The sequence below is a fragment of the Dasypus novemcinctus genome, chromosome 6 (genome assembly GCF_030445035.2).
Source record: "Dasypus novemcinctus isolate mDasNov1 chromosome 6, mDasNov1.1.hap2, whole genome shotgun sequence".
NCBI lineage: Eukaryota > Metazoa > Chordata > Mammalia > Cingulata > Dasypodidae > Dasypus > Dasypus novemcinctus.
In genome coordinates, this window is record NC_080678.1 from 70,701,242 (window position 1) to 70,723,522 (window position 22,281).

General features: G+C 41.5%; 1 protein-coding gene across 6 annotated transcripts in view; it reads left to right on the forward strand.

The window, feature by feature from the left end:
• Positions 1–205: 205 nt before the first annotated feature.
• ARID5B (AT-rich interaction domain 5B) overlaps positions 206–22,281 on the forward strand; it is a 184,294-nt gene continuing 162,218 nt past the window's right edge. For 5 of the 6 annotated variants that reach the window (XM_012526760.3, XM_004462493.4, XM_058298896.1 and 2 more), the window contains exons 1-2: positions 206–851; positions 1,297–1,551. In XM_012526760.3, coding sequence (XP_012382214.1) covers positions 831–851; positions 1,297–1,551 — 276 coding nt within the window. In that variant the 5' untranslated portion in view covers positions 206–830. Of the gene's footprint in view, positions 852–1,296; positions 1,552–2,388; positions 2,483–22,281 lie in introns of those variants that run through there. The other variant, XM_058298897.2, reaches the window with a different exon arrangement.

Below are 22,281 nucleotides of genomic sequence, written 5' to 3' on the forward strand. Positions count from 1 at the left end.
TCCCTAAATGCAGTCGCTGTCCGTTCAATATTGTTTGCAAAATCCTGAGATGTGTGTGCACTGCTCACTTGTCTTTCTGTTCTTTTTTTTTTTTCGCTGAGTATTTTTTTTGCGAAGCGAACAAATGCATTAATATTTATATGTTTATATAATCGATAACCCACTTTTCCCTTTCATGTAAATAGGCATCAAAAGATAATTTAACAGATTAGTTCTCGAAAACATGGCAGTGAGGAAGCGTAATTTAACTATCAAACAAATCTACATGTCTAATAACAGCAAATCTGCTAAGGAGCATTAGAAAGAGGAGCAGCGCCCCGGAATCTCTGCAGGAAATGTTCTTTATATTAGACATATACAAGCAGGTCCTGTCAGATGCACAGCAGAGCTCGGCAGCACTTGTCTCCTCCAAAAATCTCATCAGACGGCGCCCCTAAGCAGGAGAGGTTGAAAAGACGGAGATCGTATCTCCACACAGTTTTAGGGTAGATTTTATTTTTGCAAGTCTTCCTATATGCTTTTTGCCTTGATCCATATGCTTCCCGCCGAGATCGGACTGAGCCTTTCTCCCGATTCTGAATTTGATCAACCCACATTTGGAAGAAAACCCATACAGTTTTGACAGGAGCTGAAAATTGAGTCGTCAGAGAAATATTAGGACATATTTTCAGTCATTTTGGTAACGAAGGGGAGGCAAGAGCTCAGTTTTATATTGAGACATTACGCCGGCTGAAAGCAGAAAATGTTTTTCCCTGCCAGGACCTGATGCAATCCATTCAAGCCAACAAGTTTGGAGAGAATGTTGAGTTCAATCAATTCAGAACGTCGAGATGGAGCCCAACTCACTCCAGGTATTTCGCTCTCCTCCGCTCCCCGCTCCCGGCACCCCCCAGCACCCCCCAGACCCCCCAACTCACCCACACCTCTGCACCCACCCACACCCCCCACAAACTTTTCACCAAACTTTTACCCTCTGCATCCTTCCAAATTATTTTTATTGTTTAAAAAAAAAAATCCCTACAGTGATCATATATACATAATGTAATTTTATCGCCTCAGATGGGGAGGTGGGGAGGGGTTGGGTGTGTGTGTGTGTGTGGAGGGGGGAGAGCTGGAGTTTTTTTTTTTTTTAAGGGAGGTAGAAAATTTGTGGGCTCTATTATTTTTCCACCCAGCGTTACATCTGTTGGCTCGCCTATATTAAGAGTGGATGTCTGTGTGTAAATGTGTCTGGGAATAGATGTATGTGCTCTGATGGCTACATTATTTATTTGGTGCTTTTTTCCCCCCCTGCAGTGGGTCGGCTCACCGTGTGGCTTGCACGGACCTTACATTTTCTACAAGGCTTTTCAATTCCACCTTGAAGGCAAACCAAGAATTTTGTCCCTTGGCGACTTTTTCTTTGTAAGATGTACGCCAAAGGATCCGATTTGCATAGCGGAGCTCCAGCTGTTGTGGGAAGAAAGGACCAGCCGGCAACTTTTATCCAGCTCTAAACTTTATTTCCTCCCAGAAGACACTCCCCAGGGCAGAAATAGCGACCATGGCGAGGTGGTAAACCTATCTCTCCCTCTCTTTTTTCTTCATTATTTTTTTCACCTAGTAATGCTTATTTCAGGGCAAGCTTGAAAATACTGTATTCACTTCTGCAGGCGAGCAGGATCGACTCCTTTTTAAAGGGGTAGCGCCACTAGCTGGGGCTCGAGTATTTTGCCATTGTCAGAGTTTGGCTGTCAGCTTTACAAAGAGGATCCAACTGCTGATTTTAGTCAAGATCAAATAACTTGTTTGAGAAGGGTTTTGTTCAAGGATCTGTGTGTGTGTGTCTGTGAGGGAGGGAGAGAGAGAAGAGAGAGGTCATTCGCTCTCCTGCTACCGCTGCTTGAACATCATATGCTTTTTATATTTTTTGCCTTTTCAGAATTTACCTTCGTGTCTGGCTCGGTCCGGGCTCGGTGAAATTTCTTTCGGTGGGTTTCGATATTGTTCACTTTTTTTTTTTTCTTTAAGTAAGTATTTGATATGTTTAAGAGGGCGGAAATTACGAAATGGAGGCAGAGTGAGATCAAAAGCTATTGAGTTGGCAAAGACGTGTTGAATAAAGTGATAAATGACAGGTACTGGAATAATACATTCAAATAACTTGCAGATCTGCCCGGGCGGATTTCAAAGCGGTCGTGTAACCGGCACAAACACGTTAAGCATTAACAACTATCTTTCGCCCCCTCCCCCCGAACAAGCCATTTGATGTTCTAGTTTTAAGTTACTCCCTGCAAAGTGGACGTCTTCCAGCTCCGTGCTCGGGGGTGTGGGAGGCGGGGGAGGGGAGGCGGAGGGGTGTGTGCGCGCCCACTGGCCCCGCAGCCCGGCGTGCCGGTGCCCAGACGGCGCTCCGGGGAGGGTGGGGAGGGCCCGAGCCTCCCCCGGCACGTTTCTGGGCGGCCGCGGGGGCGCTCGCCGCGCTCCCGGGAGGACGCCCGAGGTGAGCCCGCTGTCACCGGGAGCCGGGGCTGTCGCCCCTCTCCGGCTCTGTCGTTTCGCGTGTGACCGCGGTTCTGCGGGCCCCCCTGGTCAGCTGGTGCCTACCGGGGGAACTATTTTGGGGAGGCTGTGCCCAGCGCGGCGGGGAGGGAGGGCGCACGGCCGCCTGGCAAGGCTTTGTGCTGCCCAAGCGAGAGCTGGGTAATCAAACGGAGACTCTTGAGGGCAGCTAGCTCGGTGCCAGGCTCTCGAGCTTTCGAGGTAGGTGTCAGGCTCTTTTTGTTAAATTAATGGTTCTCCGTTTAACTCGAGCTCCGGGGCTCGAAGCTGCCCGGCATTCCAGAATTCCTCGGTCTGATGGAGTTGATTGTACTTTTGGCATCGCCAGTCCACTCCCTCTCCCCGGGATCGAGTTACCCATCAGTGGTCTAGGCCGGTTAATTACTGGAGTTTGTCAAATCGTTCGTCCTCGAATCTGCCTCTTTCGGAAATAAGCCCCTCCCTCCTCCCGGAGCACCACCCCCTTCCCCCTCCCGGGTCAGCTTTGGGTTTTAAACGTTCATATTTCGCGACGTCCGCCTGCAGGTTTACAGTGGTGTTGTTTGGAAATACTGTGAAAAATCCTGCAGCCTACCAACAGGTTGAGCTCTTTCCCCCTCCCGGGGTCTTGCTTAGCCGCCTCCCCCGACCTAACTTTCCTGCGCAGCTGTCTCCCAGCCCCTCCCCCTCCTGATTTCTTATTATTTGCTTTTCAAATTTATTACTTCAACATGGCCTGTGATCTGGAAAAGGGAAGGATTAAATACCCAGAAAGAGCTGGTGCCTAATAGACTTTTGACTAAACCCAGGAGGAAATTATTCAGTGTTTTATGGGATATTTTGTGGTCATTTTTTGGGGGGGAGGGAGGGGAGGAAGGGGACGAGAACTGAAATTGGAATATTTTTTAAAGACCGCGAGTTGACCCCACTTGCTCCAGTTTTAGCTTCTGTTGGTGTAATTAAATAGTGGACTCTGACTTAAGAATAAAAGCTTAATTAGTCAAAGGTTGCATCTATTAGATGTTGATAGTGAATAGATATATTTTAAAATACACGATTTCTTTTAAACTCTTCATTATGGGGAATTGAAAGCGAACCATTGTAATGATCAGTGCATTTCGTCACTGCTCTATGAGCCATACCTGAGAAAATTAATCTTGCCATTTAAAAGTAAACTCTAGGGGGCTTGGGAAAGGAGATAGCTCTATTTATAATCCTCAGCTGCATATACATAGTCTAATATTATGCATGATTTGTTTTTTAATGCTAACAGGGCTGGTAATTAGCTGTATGATTATACTTGTATATTTCATTAGGACTTTGGCTGATGTCATTGTGAATTATTCAGCCATATTAAAACAATTTTCAATTGAGATAATGACACGCCTCAAAATTATGCAAATGCAAGCTGCATTGTGCAAAATAATTATGACAAATGTAAAGCAGGTAGAAAGTTTCCCAGTGCAGATGGGTTTTCCACTCTGATGATGTCATTTCCCCCCTGGCCTAAGTTAGTCATTCATTAGCAGAGAAGCAGCAGCGGTCTCCTTGGGAGAAGAGTCTACAGAAATCAGCATTTAGAGTCCGCACCTAGAGGGGGCAACAGGGCCCTCTCATTAAGAAATTTGCTTTGTTTTCACTTGCTCCATTAACTTGTTTATATACATTGAAATTATTTTTATTATTGATTTTAAATAGTTTTGAATGATGCACTTGCCATTTTCAATGTGTTACTGAAAGAGAAAGGTTTCTTGATGATATGCGCTGTTACATGGAGAAAATGTTCAGTACATTTAATCAGCCGGTACAGTTTATTTTAAGTAACCAAATGGAGGTTAATAATTTCTTGATTGAACTGACATCAGCATCCATTTCAAAAGGAGAGCCAGGACCCAGCATGCCTTTTTGGTTTCAGAGACCCATTCGGGGTTTTTTGTTTTGTTTTTAATGATTTCTTGAAATGTAAAGACATCAGTTCTAAAAGCAGGAAAATGATACTTGTGTGAGATTAGAAAATAACATCCCTTTGTGGTTTGCTATGGTTTTCAGAGGGCTTTTTGGGGGGAATATTTTCTCATTGATCTTTGCAGTAATCATGTGGGCCTGGAAAAGGCAGGCTTCAGAGACCCATTTTACAGATGGGGACATAGGCTTAGAGAGGTTATGTGGTTTAAGAAACTAGACCTGCTTAACTTTTCTTCTCATTGAAGTCCACCCTTGAAACCAGAGCTAGAATGCATCAAATTCTATTCTAGAAGCATGTTCTAAGGTGAGCAGCCCCATGTACTGTTTAGAACAGTGACTAGTCAATCAGCTTTGCCAAAGATCACCAGCTATTTAGGTAGCAGAACCATTATGAGTTCCATAAAGATCTGATAATTCTAGCCAGTAGTATATGGCAACAGTTGTTTTAATAATGTTATTATTAGTCATTCACAATTTATTATTAGTTTTAATAATTATGATACTGACTTATAAACTGCTGCTTCCACCTACTTCTGGTGCTGGCAGAGTGGTGTTGAGGAAAAGTGTTCCAAAATGATTCACATTTTGATTCTGCAATTTACTATTTGTTTCATCTTGAACAACCATAAACACTGTTAAGTCTCAGTTTCTTCAGTGGCAAAATGGGAACAATATAAGGCTGCCTGTGGATTGTTGCGAAGATCAAAATTCATTAAATGGCCAAAGTGCTTTATAAACTTTAAAGTGCTTAAATAAATAGAGGAGTCAACGATTTCCATAGCCTTTGTTCTAGATATTCTTAACTTTATAAGCAGGGACTAATCATAATAACTTTTATGTCTATGTAGAGGTTACTGGGCCTAATCATGATCCTATCTTAAGTTACCATGGAAGTGAATAGCAGGGCCATATGCAAGGACGTAAGTGCCTTCAGTAATTGCTCACAATTGCCTCATTCAGCCAGCAGCTCTTCAGAGGAGGAAAATGGGAAAGTAGGTGGGTAATTGGTTCTGTTACTGGGTAACTTCTGATGACATTCATTTTTAAATTGCCAAGTGCTTAATTTATTGGCAGTATACTCTCTTAAAATAGGTGGATATGTAAGCTTAGATTTCAGCCTCACGGTCCATGAGCTGGGTTCTACAAGGTTTGCAATTGTGGCTCTGGATTGTTAAGCTTATGATGTCAGGGGGTCAAGGTCAAGCATACCTGGATGATGCGACTCTATCTAGCTTATATCCAGGGTTTCTAAAAGTGGTTAGGCTACCACCTAGCATCAGCATCACTTGGGTACGTGTTCTGTAATGCAGATTCCAGGGCCCTAATGAGAGGAGCTCAGAATCTCTGGAGGTGGGGATGGACATTCTCCATTTTAAACAGTTTTTCTGTAGCTGTATGATCTTGAGTAAGTTCTAAATGCTCTGTGCCTCAGTTTTCTCATCTTTAAAAATATATATATAGTATCTATTTCATAGGATTTTTTTTCAGGATTACAGGAGTTAATACATTTTTTAGAGCACGTAAATGGTTTTAATAGAAAAATTTCTAAAATTATTGCACAATTTCATTGAGGTTACCCTTACTGAAGATAAACTTTTCCAAAGTTAATACATTTTAATTCATGTAAAGTGCTTACAGTCGAGGTTGGCACACATTACTTGACTTTAAGTATTATCATTAATATTAATGTTACTGTTCTTGTTGAAGTTTGAGTCCACTACCATTGACTATCTTGAAGAAAACTTTTCTGTTTGAGAAGGTGGCACCCAGGTTAGTTGCTGGAACATAGGGCTAATCCAGGTCTCCTCCAAATAAGGCTGCCCTTCCTCCATGTGTTGGGTTTAGCTATGCCATCAAATAAAAGACTTCTTAAGGATTTGCATTTTGCCACTTGAATATGCTGTCTACTGAGCTGGCAGGGTCTTTTAATATATCTCAGGTTAGGCAGACACATTCTCGAAACCAGGAGGTGAAGTACTGACCTTGCCCTTTTCGGTGGATAGTTTCTCAGTCTCTGCTCTGTACCCATGAGCTGATATTTTAGAGAGATTTCAGAGACCTCCTAAGTGTCCCTAGTGGCCTGGGTTAATTTCTGTGACTTCTCTGAGCCTCTGTTTCTTCATCTGTAAAATGGATTTACTCATCACTACCTTGCAGGATTATTGAGAGAATTAGAATAATATTGGTAAAAGGGCCTGGAAACTAGCATAGTACCTATAAATATGTGTTCAACGAATGATGGATGCAATTATAATAATCATCACTTATTTTTCATAATCATCTTAAGATAAGAGAGCAAATACATTTTCTCTCTGCCCTGGCAGGCCTTTTAGAAGTAGAGTGAGAACTAATTAAGTCTATGGAAGGAATTTTTTGGATTCCATGGAAGGTAGGGGTCAGTAAACTTAAGGCTTGAGGGCCAAATCTGATTCACCATCTGTTTTTGTAAATAAAGTTTTATTGGAGCACAGCCCTGCTCATTTTTTTACTTATCATTTGTAGCCGCTTTGGTGCTACAACAGCAGAGTTCAGTAGTTACAACAGAGACTGCGTGACCTGCAAAGCCAAAAATATTTACTATCTGGCCCTCCACAGAAAAAGTTTGCTGACTCCTGGCCTATGGGGTTAATCTAAAATAAGGTACAGGACTGTATCCATGTTTCTATTTCTTGGATTTGTGGCAAGATCCAGTAATGTAAGAAATAATTCAACATTAATATTTTACCAGCCTTGCGTATGTGAAGCTCTTTCAACATCACTCATTGAGAATGTGCGATACGCACATGAATACAGTTTTTTTAATAGTTAAAATAGAAACTTCAGCTAATATTGATTTAATCAAGAGCCACTTGTTAAGTACTAACCACGTGCTCACACTGCTATGTGTAGATGAGAATGCAAAACAGTCTGTGATGTGGCCCTTCTTCTCAAGAAGCTTATCAATCTTGGTAAGGAGATGAGATCAACACATGTTTTAAAAAGTGGAAAGACAGCCTAACAACGTGAGGGAAACTGTGCTGACAATATAGTATGTGATCTCAGGATCAGCGTGTTTTTGTAAAGAGAATTTATTCAATTTCCCAGATGTTGGTTGGAGACCTACTGTGTACAGGGTGCTGGGATACAGTGATGAAGGAGAATGGCCCCTGCCCTCAGTATTCAGGAAAGTCATCCGATTCCTTCTCGGTTCCTTAAAGTTGGGATTACCTGTGGTCGCTGTTTGTAGCTTTCCATGGTCCTACCGAACTAGGCAGTACTGTTGTCATCTCTGAACTCTCATTCACTCAACATATTTTTAGAATATCTACTATGTGCCAGAACCTGTTCAAGGCAATGAGGAATCAGCAGGGAACAAGACAGGCAAGAATCCCTGTCCTTGGGGAGCTTACGGTCCAATGTCAGCTTTACTCTTTCAGGTACAGATCGTGCCCCCTCCATTCTTTTCCTGTTTCTTGTCACCCCTCTCTCCCCATTACAGCAGTGTTCTCAGGGGCAGAGTGCTGTGTCTTATTCACTTCTGAGACCCCTGCAATATTTAGTGCTATTCAGGAAGCATTTATTGAATAACTGGATGACAAAGTTCTCTCTTACCCACAGCCTGCTTTCTTTAAGCTGGGCCCAATTTTTTTCTGACAGAAGGCCTATAATCAGTCATTTACATTTGGGCCAGCTGAGGCACGCCCATGTCATATTTGTTTCTCTTCTAAAACTCTTAGGCATAGCCTGTGAAAATGGGTGAAAGGTTTTGCTAGGAGCATTCACCAAGGAAATTGGTAATATTTGGGACTGAATGATCAGGTTAGAACCACCACCTCCATTTCTTTGGGTAGTTTTCGAATCTTTAGTGGTCAGTGCATAAAAAGTCTGGACTTGGGGCGGGGAACCTATGAAAAGACTAGACTTTAGGGAAGAAGCATCTCTCTTCACTTGAGTATTGGTTGGCAGTTTGTGCAAGCTGGCAAATTTTTTAGGTTGATGATCTTAACTAGGCCACATGTTTGATAGCCAGTCAAAATTGTAAGCAATTAAAACCTCTCTTGACATTTAGACTGTCAGGCACATACTAAGGAAATGTTATTTTTATGAAATACAAGAGTCCACGCATGTAAATACTTGGTTATTAATTATTAATAAAGCATACCGTTGTTCATAGTGGCATCTACTGATACATGACTCCAGCTCATTTATCAACGTCTAGTTTTAACCAATATCCAGAATATAATTGCTCGAATCAAATGCATTTGCCTGTCATTGTTTATAGCCAGGGTAGTTGGATATTTGCCATCTTCTACTCAGAATAACATTGTAGCTAGTGATTCCCAGTTGGCTTGGCTTTTAAAGAAATTTAAAACAAATTTATCGATTGTTGGCTTAAGGATTCGTTCACCTCTCAGAGATGTGGTCATGGACTCCCGCATTTCTTGAAAAATCTGCTCCTGTGCCCTTGCACAATGATGGAATTTTCAAGCCACTTTCTGATCCTCACGGCTTGCTGGAGATTAGACCCTAAGCCTTTGCCCACAGAGCGAGTCGCTAACATCCTGGCCTGCAAGCGCCTGTATTGACAACACATTTCAAACATGCAGATGATGATTATTACTGAAAGGGTGCTTCAGAATCATGCTAATGACATCAATCCCCAGCACACCCTTGTGTAAATTAATTCTGCTTTTAAAATCAGATGCACTGTTAGCAGCATTAAAGATGGATATTTGGCATTTATCCCTCAGACTAGGACGGGTGGCTTAATTACGTGAATTTTCTGTAGCACCTTTGTGGCTGAGGCCAGGTGTTGCTAGTCCACCTAGTGGCCCCATCTTTCCCCCCACCTTTCCTTTCTCATGACTCTTGAGTACACTCGGGCTGTGAAACACACGCCCTCCTCCCTTCATTGCGTTCCAAGCCTGATCAGTGGCACTAAACATTAAACTCTTGTCTTTGAGAATAATAGGCTTTGCTTTCTACACCCTCAAGCATGTTGAGCTACTGTGCAGGCTGGAAAATAAAAATGTTCTAATTGTGTCTTTTAAATAAGCATAGGAGTGAATTAATTAGACCATATTTTGTCTTTAGTTGCTTAGTTACACAATAGTATTCCTGAGCACGAGTAAGATAAATTGGCTCTTTTTGTGCTGCTTGTCCCTTAATCATAATTACTGTATTGCTTAGGAGAGTAAAGCATACATAGATTTTGAATTTTTTATTAATAGTCCAAAATATGCATATGATATATAAAGTATATGCTGTTCGACCTGTTTTATATGCTTTTATGTGGGAAGAAGTTTTATTGTGGTGGTAACATTTGCATTAGTTGCTCAAAGATGTAGTTCTGGGAAATACATAATTGAAATGTTTTTGAATTGCTTTTTCTGGCCTTTTCCATCTTATTCAAAATAATAGTGCCTCCAGTCCTGGAGCAGTCATTCTCATTTGATTTAACATCTTTTTTTGCACTGTATGCATGGCGCCCAGTTTTAACCCTGCAGAGCCTAAACGAGGTTCCACAATTTGTAGGCACCATACATTGCGCCTTCTATTTTCCGGGTCCTGCTGTCTGGCAACGGAAGTGGAGGTTCAGCGGAGCACCTGCATCCCATGGCCGTTTCTCCAGTGCCCTTCGCCCTTGGCACACTTCCACATTCTTTGGGGAAGGTGCCGGGTTAGAGATCATAAGAGTTTGTTTTAACTTGTGCCGGACAGCTTCATGCCCTTCCTTCTGGGGTCCTGCAACGTGGATGGTTGCTACTGGAACTTTCTAGCCTCCTACCCCTGCCTTCAGCCAAGGAGTGCCTTAAGAGTTGGACAGCTTGATGTCGTTATTGAACAATGGGAGAGTCTGGCTTAAGACCCAGGATACATGGTTGGTAAATGTATGTGAAAACTGACCCCATTGTTCTGCCGTTTGAAAAGCAAGTAAATTATTTACAGATATTTGCTAATTAAAGCACATGTTGTTTTACCAGCACAAAAGAACACGGCATAACTGGAGACAAAGAACTAAGTGCGAATAATTTAAGCTTGCTAATTCTGTGTTCTTCTTAAGGGAAGAATATGTTTTAAAGATGTGTGCATAATACACACACACTCACGCAGGCACATTGCGTATGTGGTTTTTTTTTTTTAACCTCTGTAAGGGAAGCCTTGCACGCTACAGAGATAGCAGTCCAGGTTTGCATCCAGCTGCTTGTCAGTAGGCCTGCCTCTAGTTCTCTGTGGAACATCAGCGATGGAACCCATTTTTGATAGAATTCTGTTTTCCCTTTCATCCAAACTTTGCTTGCCATCATCGGCTTTCAGCTTAGCTCAGGTTTCCATTGAAAAAAAAAGCAAACTAACCCAATATTGTACCAGAGGATAAAAATATTCTTGCTCATTACCTAGTCCTCAAACGTCCCTAAATGACAGATTTAATTGTTTCTCCTCTGTGCATACCAAACGTTTGCGAGATTCTGGTTGGAAATTGGCAATGTGGAAAGAAGGCCTCTGACACTCGGTGAAGTTCAGATACAGAGAAGGTTTTAAGGACCTTTCTCCTGGTTGAAAGGTTGGCCTCTCCGTAGGTAAACTGGTCTCCCTGACTCTGCCGTCTGCACTGGTGTGCATGGTTTTGGAAGTGACTGGCCAGAGGCCCCCTGGTGTTGTTCATAAAGATGATGATCAAGAAGACTTTTGCTATGGTTATCTAAGAAAAAGGCCTGTGTCTACTTGCCATGGACATTTTAATAGACTCACGGAATATAATAGATCTAAGAGAACAAGTCCAGCCCCCTTCATTGAATAGATGCAGAAACTAAGGCCCCCCAAAACCTTGGGCACATGCCCAGAGCTAGTGAGTGATGGACATAGAGGTGGAACCCAGTGCCCTGTCCCAGTGATCTGCTGTTTGGGGAAGTAGCCACTCTTAAGGTTATGCTCTGAGGAAAGGAGGTGAATATTTCCCTTGGGTGTGCTCAGGGCAAGTCCATTCCACTGCTGTGGCTTGTACCAGTGGAAGGTGCCACAGAGGGATATCACGTTTATAAAATCTCTAAAAGTGGACTTTATTCTAATTGCAGGATACTTACCAAGGGTCAGTAATTACACAGACATCCCACCTGATAGGCAGGGGCCATGCTGAATGAGACCTTCATTTATTCATATTTCCTGAAGCCAGGAGGGCCCTTTGATGGAGATATTTTATATTGGTCTAATAAAAGCTTTGCCAAGGTGGCACTCTTGGAGACAAACAGTGTTGGCATTTCTGCCACCACCTGATATTCCTGGATGATTTTGTTCATTTAAAACTGTTTATTGAGTGCCTATTATGTGTCAGGCACTGCTCTCTGCTTGGAGGTCCTAATAATGAATAAACTAAAACTCAGACAAAGGTTTCTCTTCTCACAGAGCTTATTTATTCTCCTATAATAAGAAGGAAGCAGCAACTTAGTTGATTTATCCAAAATGGAGGGAAAACCATTCTTAGAACCACAATTCTACTTCTTAGAACCACAGTCCTACTTTGTTTTCCTGAGTGTTTTCCCTCCTCTTCTCTAAGCATTTGCAGCCTGGAAAAGATACCCCAACTTTCTCTTTTCCAAAACCATCTGCAAAAGTTTCACCCCACAGTGTGTTCAAGGAAGATACAATAGTTTTTTTATTGAGAAGCTAGTATGTGTCAGGCATTATTTGCATATTCTTTTTTAATTCTCATAAGCACTTTGTAAGACTAATAGTACATTGACATTTTCGTTTTTTATAGATGATGCAACTGAGGCCAAGGGGTGTTAAGTATCTTGCTCCCACTCATATGTAGGTAAAACTCAGAGCCGGAATTGAAACTAGGGTTCCCTCGGACTCTGCCAGGATCTGTGACTTTGTATCCCTTATGACTTCAGAATATGTTGAGAACTCTCAACATTGGGACTTTCGTTAATACCAACCTCTTCTCTCATTGAGCCTTTGTGAATACTATTTCCTTTATTCCTTCATTCATTTATTCAACATGTAGTTGTTGAAAGCTTCTACCCTGCTTTCTAGGAACTTGCAGCTGAATCAACTGTTGACCGATACCTGATAACTGTGCCCCTGTGTAATAAAATGGCTAAAAGGGCACTTTAAATCCTGTTGCCCCCATAGTTAGCACATGATGCTTTTCACACACCTCACAGGGGACTGAGCAGGCTCTCAGCCTGAATGGCTCTCTGGTCTTCTGTGTGCAGCTCGGAGAGGCGAGGGGAGCCCAGGCAGATCCCCGGGCTCAGGGCGCTTACTGTTAGGTGGGAAGCACATGCCTGATTAATCGAACTATCCCGAGAAAATGGATGATTTTGTGGTGAGAAGAGGGTGACGAAGGGAAGATATGGGGACCTGTCACGAGTGCCTGATCTACTCAGGAAGGTCCGGAGAGGCATTGTGGAAGAAATAACATTTGAGCAAATATCTGTAGCAGGGGTTCTTAACCTTTTTTGTTCCATGGACACCTTTGCTGGTCAGGTGAAAACCACAGACCCCTTACTGAGTCCACACTATACTGTGTATCATTTTATTAATATATCACATCTGCGCCAACATGTCCCCACAAGAATAATGTTGTTTTTTTACATTTCAGTTCAAGCTTAAGGACCCCTTGTTAAGAACCCCTGGTCTATAGGGATTCCATGGTGAAGACTCTTTCTAGGCAAGACCTGGAATTGGGAACAACATCCCCCATACAAGGATTTCTGGGGTGGGCTTAGGCTTGGGTTTGGTGAGACCAGTGAACAGGTTCTCAGAGCTACGCATGCCTACCAGAGGCACTTATTACTCTAGATATTGTCCAGTCACTTTGATAGCAGCTTCAGAACTGCTTTACATAGTTTGGCTGTAGAGATGGTTAAAAACAGGGGCTGGCAAACTATGGCCCATAGACCCCATTTGGACAGCTGGCTGTTTTGGTAAATGAAGTTTTATGGGAACACAGCCATGTCCAGTTGTTGTTTACATGTCGTCTCTGGCCACTTTCATGCTATGAGAACCGAGTTGAGTAGTTGCGTCAGAGTCTGCATGACGCACAGAGCCTAAAATATTTACTATCTGGCCCTTTATAGGAAAGTTTGCTGACTCTGCTCTAAAACATGTTAATAAAACTAAGTAAAGCTATAACTGGTAAAACTAGCATTTGCTGTGCTAACAGCTTTAGATGTGACCTTTTAGTCACTCCTCACAACAATACTATGAAGTAGTTTCCAGTGTCATCTCCGGTTTGCAAATGGGAATCTGAGAGGTTAGGCAACTCGTCCAGATTTCCAAATTAATTCAGTGAGTAAATGACAGAGGCTGGATGGTAACTCAAACTGCCTTGATTCCAGAGTGCAGAAGGCAGAGACTCTGTGCTGTCATGCTTACAAGTCAAGGAACCGCGCAGTTTTAGACGATGGGGAGGGCAATGAGAAGAAAGGGTGATAATAGCAACTGAGGTTTAACTCTGTGATAAAACTGTATAGCAGGTGTGTCCATCTTTACGTTCGTGCTCAAAAGCTGCCTCCTCCATGATGCCTACCATTGACTGTTTAGGGGACTAAGGACCCATAGAGCAGAGGCACAAGCTTAAATACCCACTGGGTCAGGCAGGTGAAATGAGGGGAGAGAGCAGGTCTGGGAGAGTATATGATACTTGGGGAACAGGGAGCACATGTCCCATGTGAGGCCTCTCAAAGGTTGTTTCTTAGGTCCTGCCCACCACTGCCATGCAGGAATGTTGTCCAATATTGCCAGATCTTTCGATTTTTCAAGAGAAATCCAGATTTTTACGTGGTTTTACTTGGCAGTTCAATCTGATTTTTGAAACAACACTCTGTGACCAAATAAATCATGCCTTCAAAGTCCAGAAGTGGACCACAGGCTGCCACCTTGCAATCTCTTTCTAGGGCAAAGCTTTGGACTATTACAATTGGAAAATCAGATTTGGCACATTGTAATTAAAACGAAAGATACCTGTTGACCTCAAAAGGGAAGCAAAGAAAGGGGCAGGACAGTCAGATAGATAAAGCCCTGACCATTCTCTCTGGCTCAGGTTGCAGAGTGTGGAGGGGCTGCATGGATGTGGAAGAAGAGCTGGCCTCTGACCTGCGCCCACATCTAGCCCAGGACAGGGCCCAGATGTTGAGATGGGGAGAAAAAGGCATGTGTGAGCATGAAGCCGGGTGGCTGTCCTGGAGAAAAGCAGCTTTGGAGCAGGCCCCTGAAAATAACTGGGGCTTTCATGGGAGTCAGATTTTTGAGGGGTGAGGTTGGGAGAGGGGAAAATCCAAGGCAGAAGGAAAGGCAAAGTCAAATAGGAAGAAAAGAAATATCCCTTCTGGATATGGTCTGGGTTTGGTAAGAGAACAGGGGTTTAGTGGGAAATAAGTTCGACTGAGGCCAGACCTCAGGGAATCTAGCATTCAGTTTAAGGAGTTTGAACTTGTATCTGAGGGCAGTGAGTGGGAACCTTTGGAGCAGTCTTGTTGAGCAGTCGTTTCACACGTGTGTTTCCTTTTCCTAGGTAGAATATGAACAGTTAATCTTGAAGCCTCATATAATCAAGTTAGTAGCTATGTGTCATCATGGGAAACTTGCTTCATCTCTCTGTTCTTCTGAGCCAGAGACCCTATCCTAACTTTATTGCTCCATTGAAACCTGCCGTGGTGCTAAACTATTAATAACTCCTTAATAAGTAATTTATTAGACTACTAATAAAGTCCTTAGACTAGTAGTGTTTGAAAAACAATAACTAAGAAAACCATCCATTTAAATAGAATTAAGATTCCCAGTTCTTCATCTCTCCTCAGGCTTTTCTTGTGTTCAGGTTCAAAGTTCTTGATCCATGTATGATGTTTCCAATAACTATGGAGGGGACATCTTCAACCCCATTCTGTTCTGTCCCATTTTGGTCTTAAAGGACCTTTTGGGGATATCTCTTCCATCAGCCCAACAAAATAAAATGAGGTGGGAGAACAGTGACATTGAGAGACGCAGCCTGCATTCTGTAAGTTCAGTCTCAATTTGCCAAAGAAAGTTCAAGAACCTTCCCAGGGTCCCCCCTTACATGATGCAACAACCACGAAATCTGGTGTTGATTGTGGGATGTACACAATACTGAATTTAAGCAGATTTTTAATACACCCATTTTTCCTCCAATTTTTTTTTACAGCCTCTGCTATTTGCTAACCTTCAAAACACCCTTAATGTGAAAATTTGTTTCATTCTTTTGTCTCTTCTTTTTTTTTTTGTTGGTCGGGGCGGGGGGACTAGTCTAGACTCTAGACCAACTCTTCTAAGACGTGTAACACCAAATTCTTTTAAAAAGTAAAAAGCATCAGCAAAAGGAGGTAAAGGAAAAGGGTCCCAGCCAAAATGACTGGGGGATCGTAGAAGAAGGATCTTCAAAACAGAGAAAGCCCACTGGGCCATTACATTCTTTTGCTTTCGGTTATTCCCACAGTGTATAAGAGATTACTAGGATTCATATGAAAACATGGCTGTAGTATTCTCCTCACAGATTAAGCCGAAATTTAGTGTAGATGGTTTATAAATACAGAAAATAATTGAATTCTCTATGCCTTAGGTGAAATAGTCATAATAGTCTAATTGCTCCTGGGGGCTGAATATATGTGCTCACCAGCAGTGCCTTAGGTTGTGAAATTTGCATCCCTCCCTATCTGGACAGACAAAAAGAAGGTTCTATAAAAAGGCTGAAGATATTTTTCTAATGCAAAATGTACAGATCACATAAATGGAAGTGTCTTTTAAAAATTATCAACCAGACTCTGTTTTTGCTTTTTTTCTTTTCTCTCCTTCATAGGATAGGCCCTGTTTCTCACACCACATTTTTGATGTTCCTAGATCAGTAATTCAATAGACAGCTAAGCAGGTGTTCAAATCACTTTTGACCCCCAGAATTCCTTAAATGACCTCTAGAAGCAGTGGAGTGAAAACATTCTCAGCATGTCAGAATATCAAGATATCTCAATTGCCTTAAAAGTTTTTTGCCTTAATTTTTAAAGGCTAGTTTCTGCCAAGTTTTTTCTTTCCACTCTTTAAGCAAAGAGAAGCCTTGCCTCAATTTTGGCTGTGGGGATTAGAGGATTTTGTGGCTATAGGACCCTGCAGGTTGTGTTTTTAGGCACCGTAGTTCTAACTGGTCAGCTGTGCCAAGATGAATCTTGAGGAAGAGAGATAAGGTTTGGGATTCTTCTCTGGCAGCTAAGGGTGTCACTATGTGCTGAGTCAGTTAATACAAGACTTGGGTCTCCCAGTCTCTCCTGATGGTTGCTTAGATAACAGGGATAGATAGTTAAGCGACATGATGTACTATTGCTCTTGAAAAACAATATTTTTATTTTTAAATATAGGTCTTTTCACTGCAACCTTTTATCAGTTCATTCAACCAGTATTTACTAGTGTCAATAAAGAGATGAATAAGATCAGGCCCTTTTCTTCTAGTTGCCTGTAATTCTCGGAGAGGAGATAAAACATGTATGAGCTAGCCTTACTTTCTAAGATCATATTTGGCATTGCTCTTTCCATCTTGCAATATGTATTCACAAGGTTAAATAGTATACTTGGGGAGGTCTATAGATATCCAAGAAAAGAAAAGTTCTCTTTTTAGGACTTTATTTCAGGATTTAAGCATTTGAAAGAATGAATTTTCCCCTTGGCTTGTCAACCTCATAGCAGAATTAATCTAATTTTCATACGTCTTTGAAAGTGGTGTTAGCACCTTATATCACCAACTTTATTTTATCGTCACACAAAAACGTATAAATGTATCCCATTTTAAACATTGTTATATTGGTTCCCTATTGCTGCATAACAGGTTATCCCAAATTTAGTGGCTTAAGATAACAAGCATTTGTTATCTTGCAGTTTCTATGGGTCAGCAATCTGGGCATGGCTTAGCAGGATGCCTATGGGTTATGGCAAAGTTGCAATCAAGATCTCAGCAGGTGCTCTGTGGAAGGGATCTACATCCAAGCTCACTCACGGGGCTGTTGGCAGGCCTCAGGGCTTCAAGTCTTGCTGGCGGTTGGTCTAGGCCTCCCTCAGCTCCTTGCCATGTGGACCTCTCCCTGGGGCAGATCACAGCCTGGCAGCTGCTTTCCCTAGACTGTGTGAGCAAGACAGAAGCCACAGTCATTTTGTAAGGTAATCTTGAAGTGATATCCTATCACTTCTGCCTAATTCTGTTTCTTAGAAGTGAGGCATCATGTCCAGCCCACACTCAAGGAGAGGAGATTACACTAGGACTTGAAAACAAGGGGATCGGGGCTCATTGGGGGCCATCCTAGAGGCTGCCTACTACGCTCAGCAACCGAGCCGATCACTTTAGTGCACAACTAATCTGATGAGGGTTGAACGATTTTCTTTCACTTGTCTTGCTCTTTTTAATAATTCTCCTTGGGTGGTTTCTCCCAAACACCTCCCTGATCTTTGAGCATGTAATTATGGTTGACATACGACAGAACAGTGGAGTGCTTTCATTTTTTAAGGATTGTTAGTTTTGTAGTATGTCAACAACACATAGTGGGTCTTTTTTTTTTTTTTTTAACCTGGTGTCTTGATCAGTATAATTTGGAGGTTTTTGCTGAAGAGGGCATTGTGTCCTGTGATGATGAGAATGCAGAGAGAAAGGGAAGGAGGAGCCTGTAGCTGGTGTAATAAACTTTAATGCCCCCCAAAATGGGTTTGTTTCATTCACAGTGGTTGAGAGGGGGCTTTAAATGATGTTAGTGTATGTCCACGTGAACAAGACTTAGGGTGAGACCTGAAAATGCAGATGAGAGGAGTTGTTCTCCTGGTTTGTGTTTTTAAAATAATATATTTTTAGTTAGAGAAGTTGTAGGTTTAAAGAAAAACCGTGCAGAAATTACAGAGCTCCCATATATCCTTCCTATTATTAACCCTTGCATTGGTGTGGTACCTTTGTTATAATTAATGAAAGAATATTATTATAATTGTACTGTTAATTATAATCCATAGTTCACATTAGGGTTCACTGTTGGTGTTGTATAGCCCTATTTTTAAATATTTATTCTATTAACATATATACAGCCCCAAATTTCCTCTCTTAACCAAATTCAAATGTGCAATTCAGTGGTGTTAATTGCATTCACAGTGTTGCACAATCATCACCATCATCCATTACCAAAATTTTTCCATCGCCTCAAGCAGAAACTCTGTACCAATTAGGTATTAACTCCCACCCCAGCCCCTGTTAATTCATATTCCAGTTTTGACTCTATGAATTTGCTTATTCTAATTATTTCCTATCAGTAAGATCATTTAATGTCTGTCCATTTAGGGCCAGCTCACTTCACTCAATATGATATCTTCAGGGTTCATCCATGTTGTCTCATATATTGGAAACGAATTCCTTTTTATGGAATTTTTTAAACCATTCATGTGTTAATGAATACCTGAGTTGCTTCCATCTTTTGGCAATTTTGAATAATCCTGCTAAAACATTGGGGTGCAAATATCCGTTAAAGTCCCTGCTTTCAATTTATTTTGGGTATTTACCTTGAAGCATGATTGTTAGGTCATGTAGTAATTCTGTACTTTCTGAGGAACCTCCAGTTTTCCACAGTGCCGGCACCATTTTAAATTCCTGCTGGTGGGAAGCGGACTTGTCCCAATGGATAGGGGGGCCACCTACCACATGGGAGGTCTGCAGTTCAAACCCTGGGCCTCCTTGACTCTTGTGGAGCTGGCGCATGCGCAGTGCTGATGCACACAAGGAGTGCCATGCCTTGCCAAGCAGGGGGTCCCCCATGTAGGGGAGCCCCATGCGCAAGGAGTGCGTCCCATAAGGAGAGCCACCCAGCTCAAAAGAAAGTGCAGCCTGCCCAGGCATGGCCCCGCACACACAGAGAACTGACACAACAAAAAGAAACACAGATTCCCGATGCCGCTGATAAGGATAGAAGCGGTCACAGAAGAACACACAGCGAATGGACACAGAGAGTAGACAACTGGGGTGGGGGGGAAGGGGAGAGAAATAAATAAAAATAAATAAATCTTTTAAAAAAGTAAATAAATAAATTCTTGCTGGCAATGTACAAGTGTTCCTTTTTTTCCCACATTCTCTCCAATACTTTATTTTCTGTGTTTTTTTTCCCAATAGTAGCCATTCTGTGGGTGTGAAATGTTATCTCACTGTGGTTTTGGTTTGCATTTCTTTAACAGCAAATGATGTTGAATATGTTTTCATGTGTTTTTGGCCTTTGTACATCATCTTTGGAGAAATGCCTGTTCACATCTTTTGTCCGTTTTTAAATAGGGTTGTCTTTTTGTTGTTGAGTTGTAGAATTTCTTTATATATTCTGAATATTTAAACCCTTATTAGATATGTGATTTCCAAATATTTTTTCCCATTTTATAGGTTGTCTTTTTATTTTCATAATGAAGTCCTTTGATGCACAAAAGTTGTGGTTTTTAAAAAGATTTATTTATTTATTTGTTTCTCTCCTCCACCCCCCCACCCCCCCCCACCCCCCCATCCCGAATTGGCTGTGTCTTTCTTCTTTGTCTGCTTCTGTTGTTGTCAGCGGCATGGGAATCTGTGTTTCTTTTTGTTGCGTCATCTTGTTTTGTCAGCTCTCCATGTGGGTGGCACCATTCTTAGGCAGGCTGCACATTCTTTTGCGTTGGGCGGCTCTCCTTATGGGGAGCCACTGGGCCAAGTCCGTTTCCCATAAAAGTTTTTAATTTGATGCAGTCTTACTTATTTTTTCTTTTGTTGCTCAGGCATTTGGTGTAAAGAATTGCCTAACATAGGTTCTGAAGATACCGTCCCATGTTTTCTCCCAGGAGTTTTTCAGTGTTGATTTTTATGCTTAGATCTTTGATCCATTTTGACTTATTTTTGTATATGGTGTGAGAGAGGGGTCCACCTTCATTCTTTTTGCATATGGCTATACAGTTTTCCCACCACCATTTGTTGAAGTAACTATTCTTCATTGAGTGGACTGGGCACTCTTGTCAAAATCAGTTGACTATAGTTGTGAGGGTTTATTTCTGAATTCTCAGTTTAGTTCTATTTGTCTGTATGTCTGTTCTTGTTTCAGTACCATGCTTTTTTGATTACTGTAGTCTTGTTATAAGTTTTTAAATTGGGAAATGTGAGTCCTTAAATTTCATTCTTCTTGTTCAAGGTGGTTTCAACTATTTGGGGCCCTTACCTTTCTATAAACATTTGAGGATTAGCTTTTCCATTTCTGCAAAAAAGAATGTTGGCTTTTTCTTTTCTGTTGGCATTTTGATTGGGATTGTGTTGAATCTGTAAATTGCTTTGGGTAGAACTGACATGTTAACAATATATAGTTTTCCAATCCAGAAACACAGGATGTCCTTCTATTTATTTAGAACTTCTTTGATTTATTTTGGCAATGTTTTGTAGTTTTCCATGTACATGTCCTTTACGTCCTTGGTTAAATTTACTCCTAGATATTTGATTCTTTTAGTTCTGTTGTATATGGATTTTTTTTTCTTGATTTCTTCTTCAAATGGTTCATTACTAGTGTTTAGAAACAGTAATGATTTTTATACATTGATCTTGTACCAAATCAGTTTGCTGAAATTAGTTTATTAGCCATAGAATCTTGGTCATGGGTTTTTCAGGATTTTTTATATACTGGATCATGTCATTTGTAAATATGAAAAGTTTTACTTCTTCCTTTTGAAGTTGGATGTTTTTTATTTCTATTTCTTAGATAATTTCTCTGGTTAGAACTTCCAATACAATAGTGAATAACAGTAGTGAGAATGGGTATCCTTGTGTTGTTTCTGGTCTAAGAGGGAAAGCTTTTAGTCTTTCACAATTGATTATGATGTTAGTTGTGGGTTTTTCATATATGCCCTATATCTTGTTGAGGAAGTTTCTTTCTATTCCTGGTTTTCTTTTCTTTTTTTTTTTTTTTGTTGCGTCATCTTGTTGTGTCAGTTCTCCGTATGTGCGGCACCATTCCTGGGCAGGCTGCACTTTCTTTTGTGCTGGGCGGCTCTCTTTAGGGGGCGCACTCCTTGCGCGTGGGGCTCCCCTACACGGGGGACACCCCTGCGTGGCAGGGCACTCCTTGAGCGCATCAGCACTGCACATGGGCCAGCTGCACACAGGTCAAGGAGGCCCGGGGTTTGAACCGCGGACTTCCCATGTGGTAGACGGAGGCCCTAACCACTGGGCCAATTCCGCCACCTATTCCTGGTTTTCTAAGTGTTTTTATCAAATAGTGGTTCAAGATTTTGTCAAATGTCATTTCTGCAGCAATTGATGATCATGTGTATTTTTTACCTTCATTCTATTAATGTGGTATATTATATTAATTTTCTTATAAAAGATCACCTTGCATATCTGGGATAAATTCCACTTGATCATAGTGTATAGTTCTTTTAATGTGTGTTGGCTTCAGTTTGATAGTATTTTGTTGAGAATTTTTGCATTTATATTCATAAAGAATTTCGATCTCTAATTTTCTTTTCTTGTGGTATCTTTATTTGTCTTTGGTATGAGGGTGATGTTGGCTTCATACAATGAATTAGGGAGTATTTCCTTCTCTTTGGTTTTGGAAGAGTTTGAGCAGAATTGGTGTTAATTCTTCTTGGAATGGTTGGTAGAATTCACCAGTGAAGCCTCTGATCCTAGGTATTACTTTGTTGAGAGGTTTTTGATTACTGACTCAATCTCTTAACTTGTTATGGATGTGTTCAGATACTCTGTTCTTGTAGTCAGCAAAGACACTGTACGTTTAGAGGAATTTGTCCATTTCACCTAAGCTCTCTAATTTGTTGGTGTATAGTTTT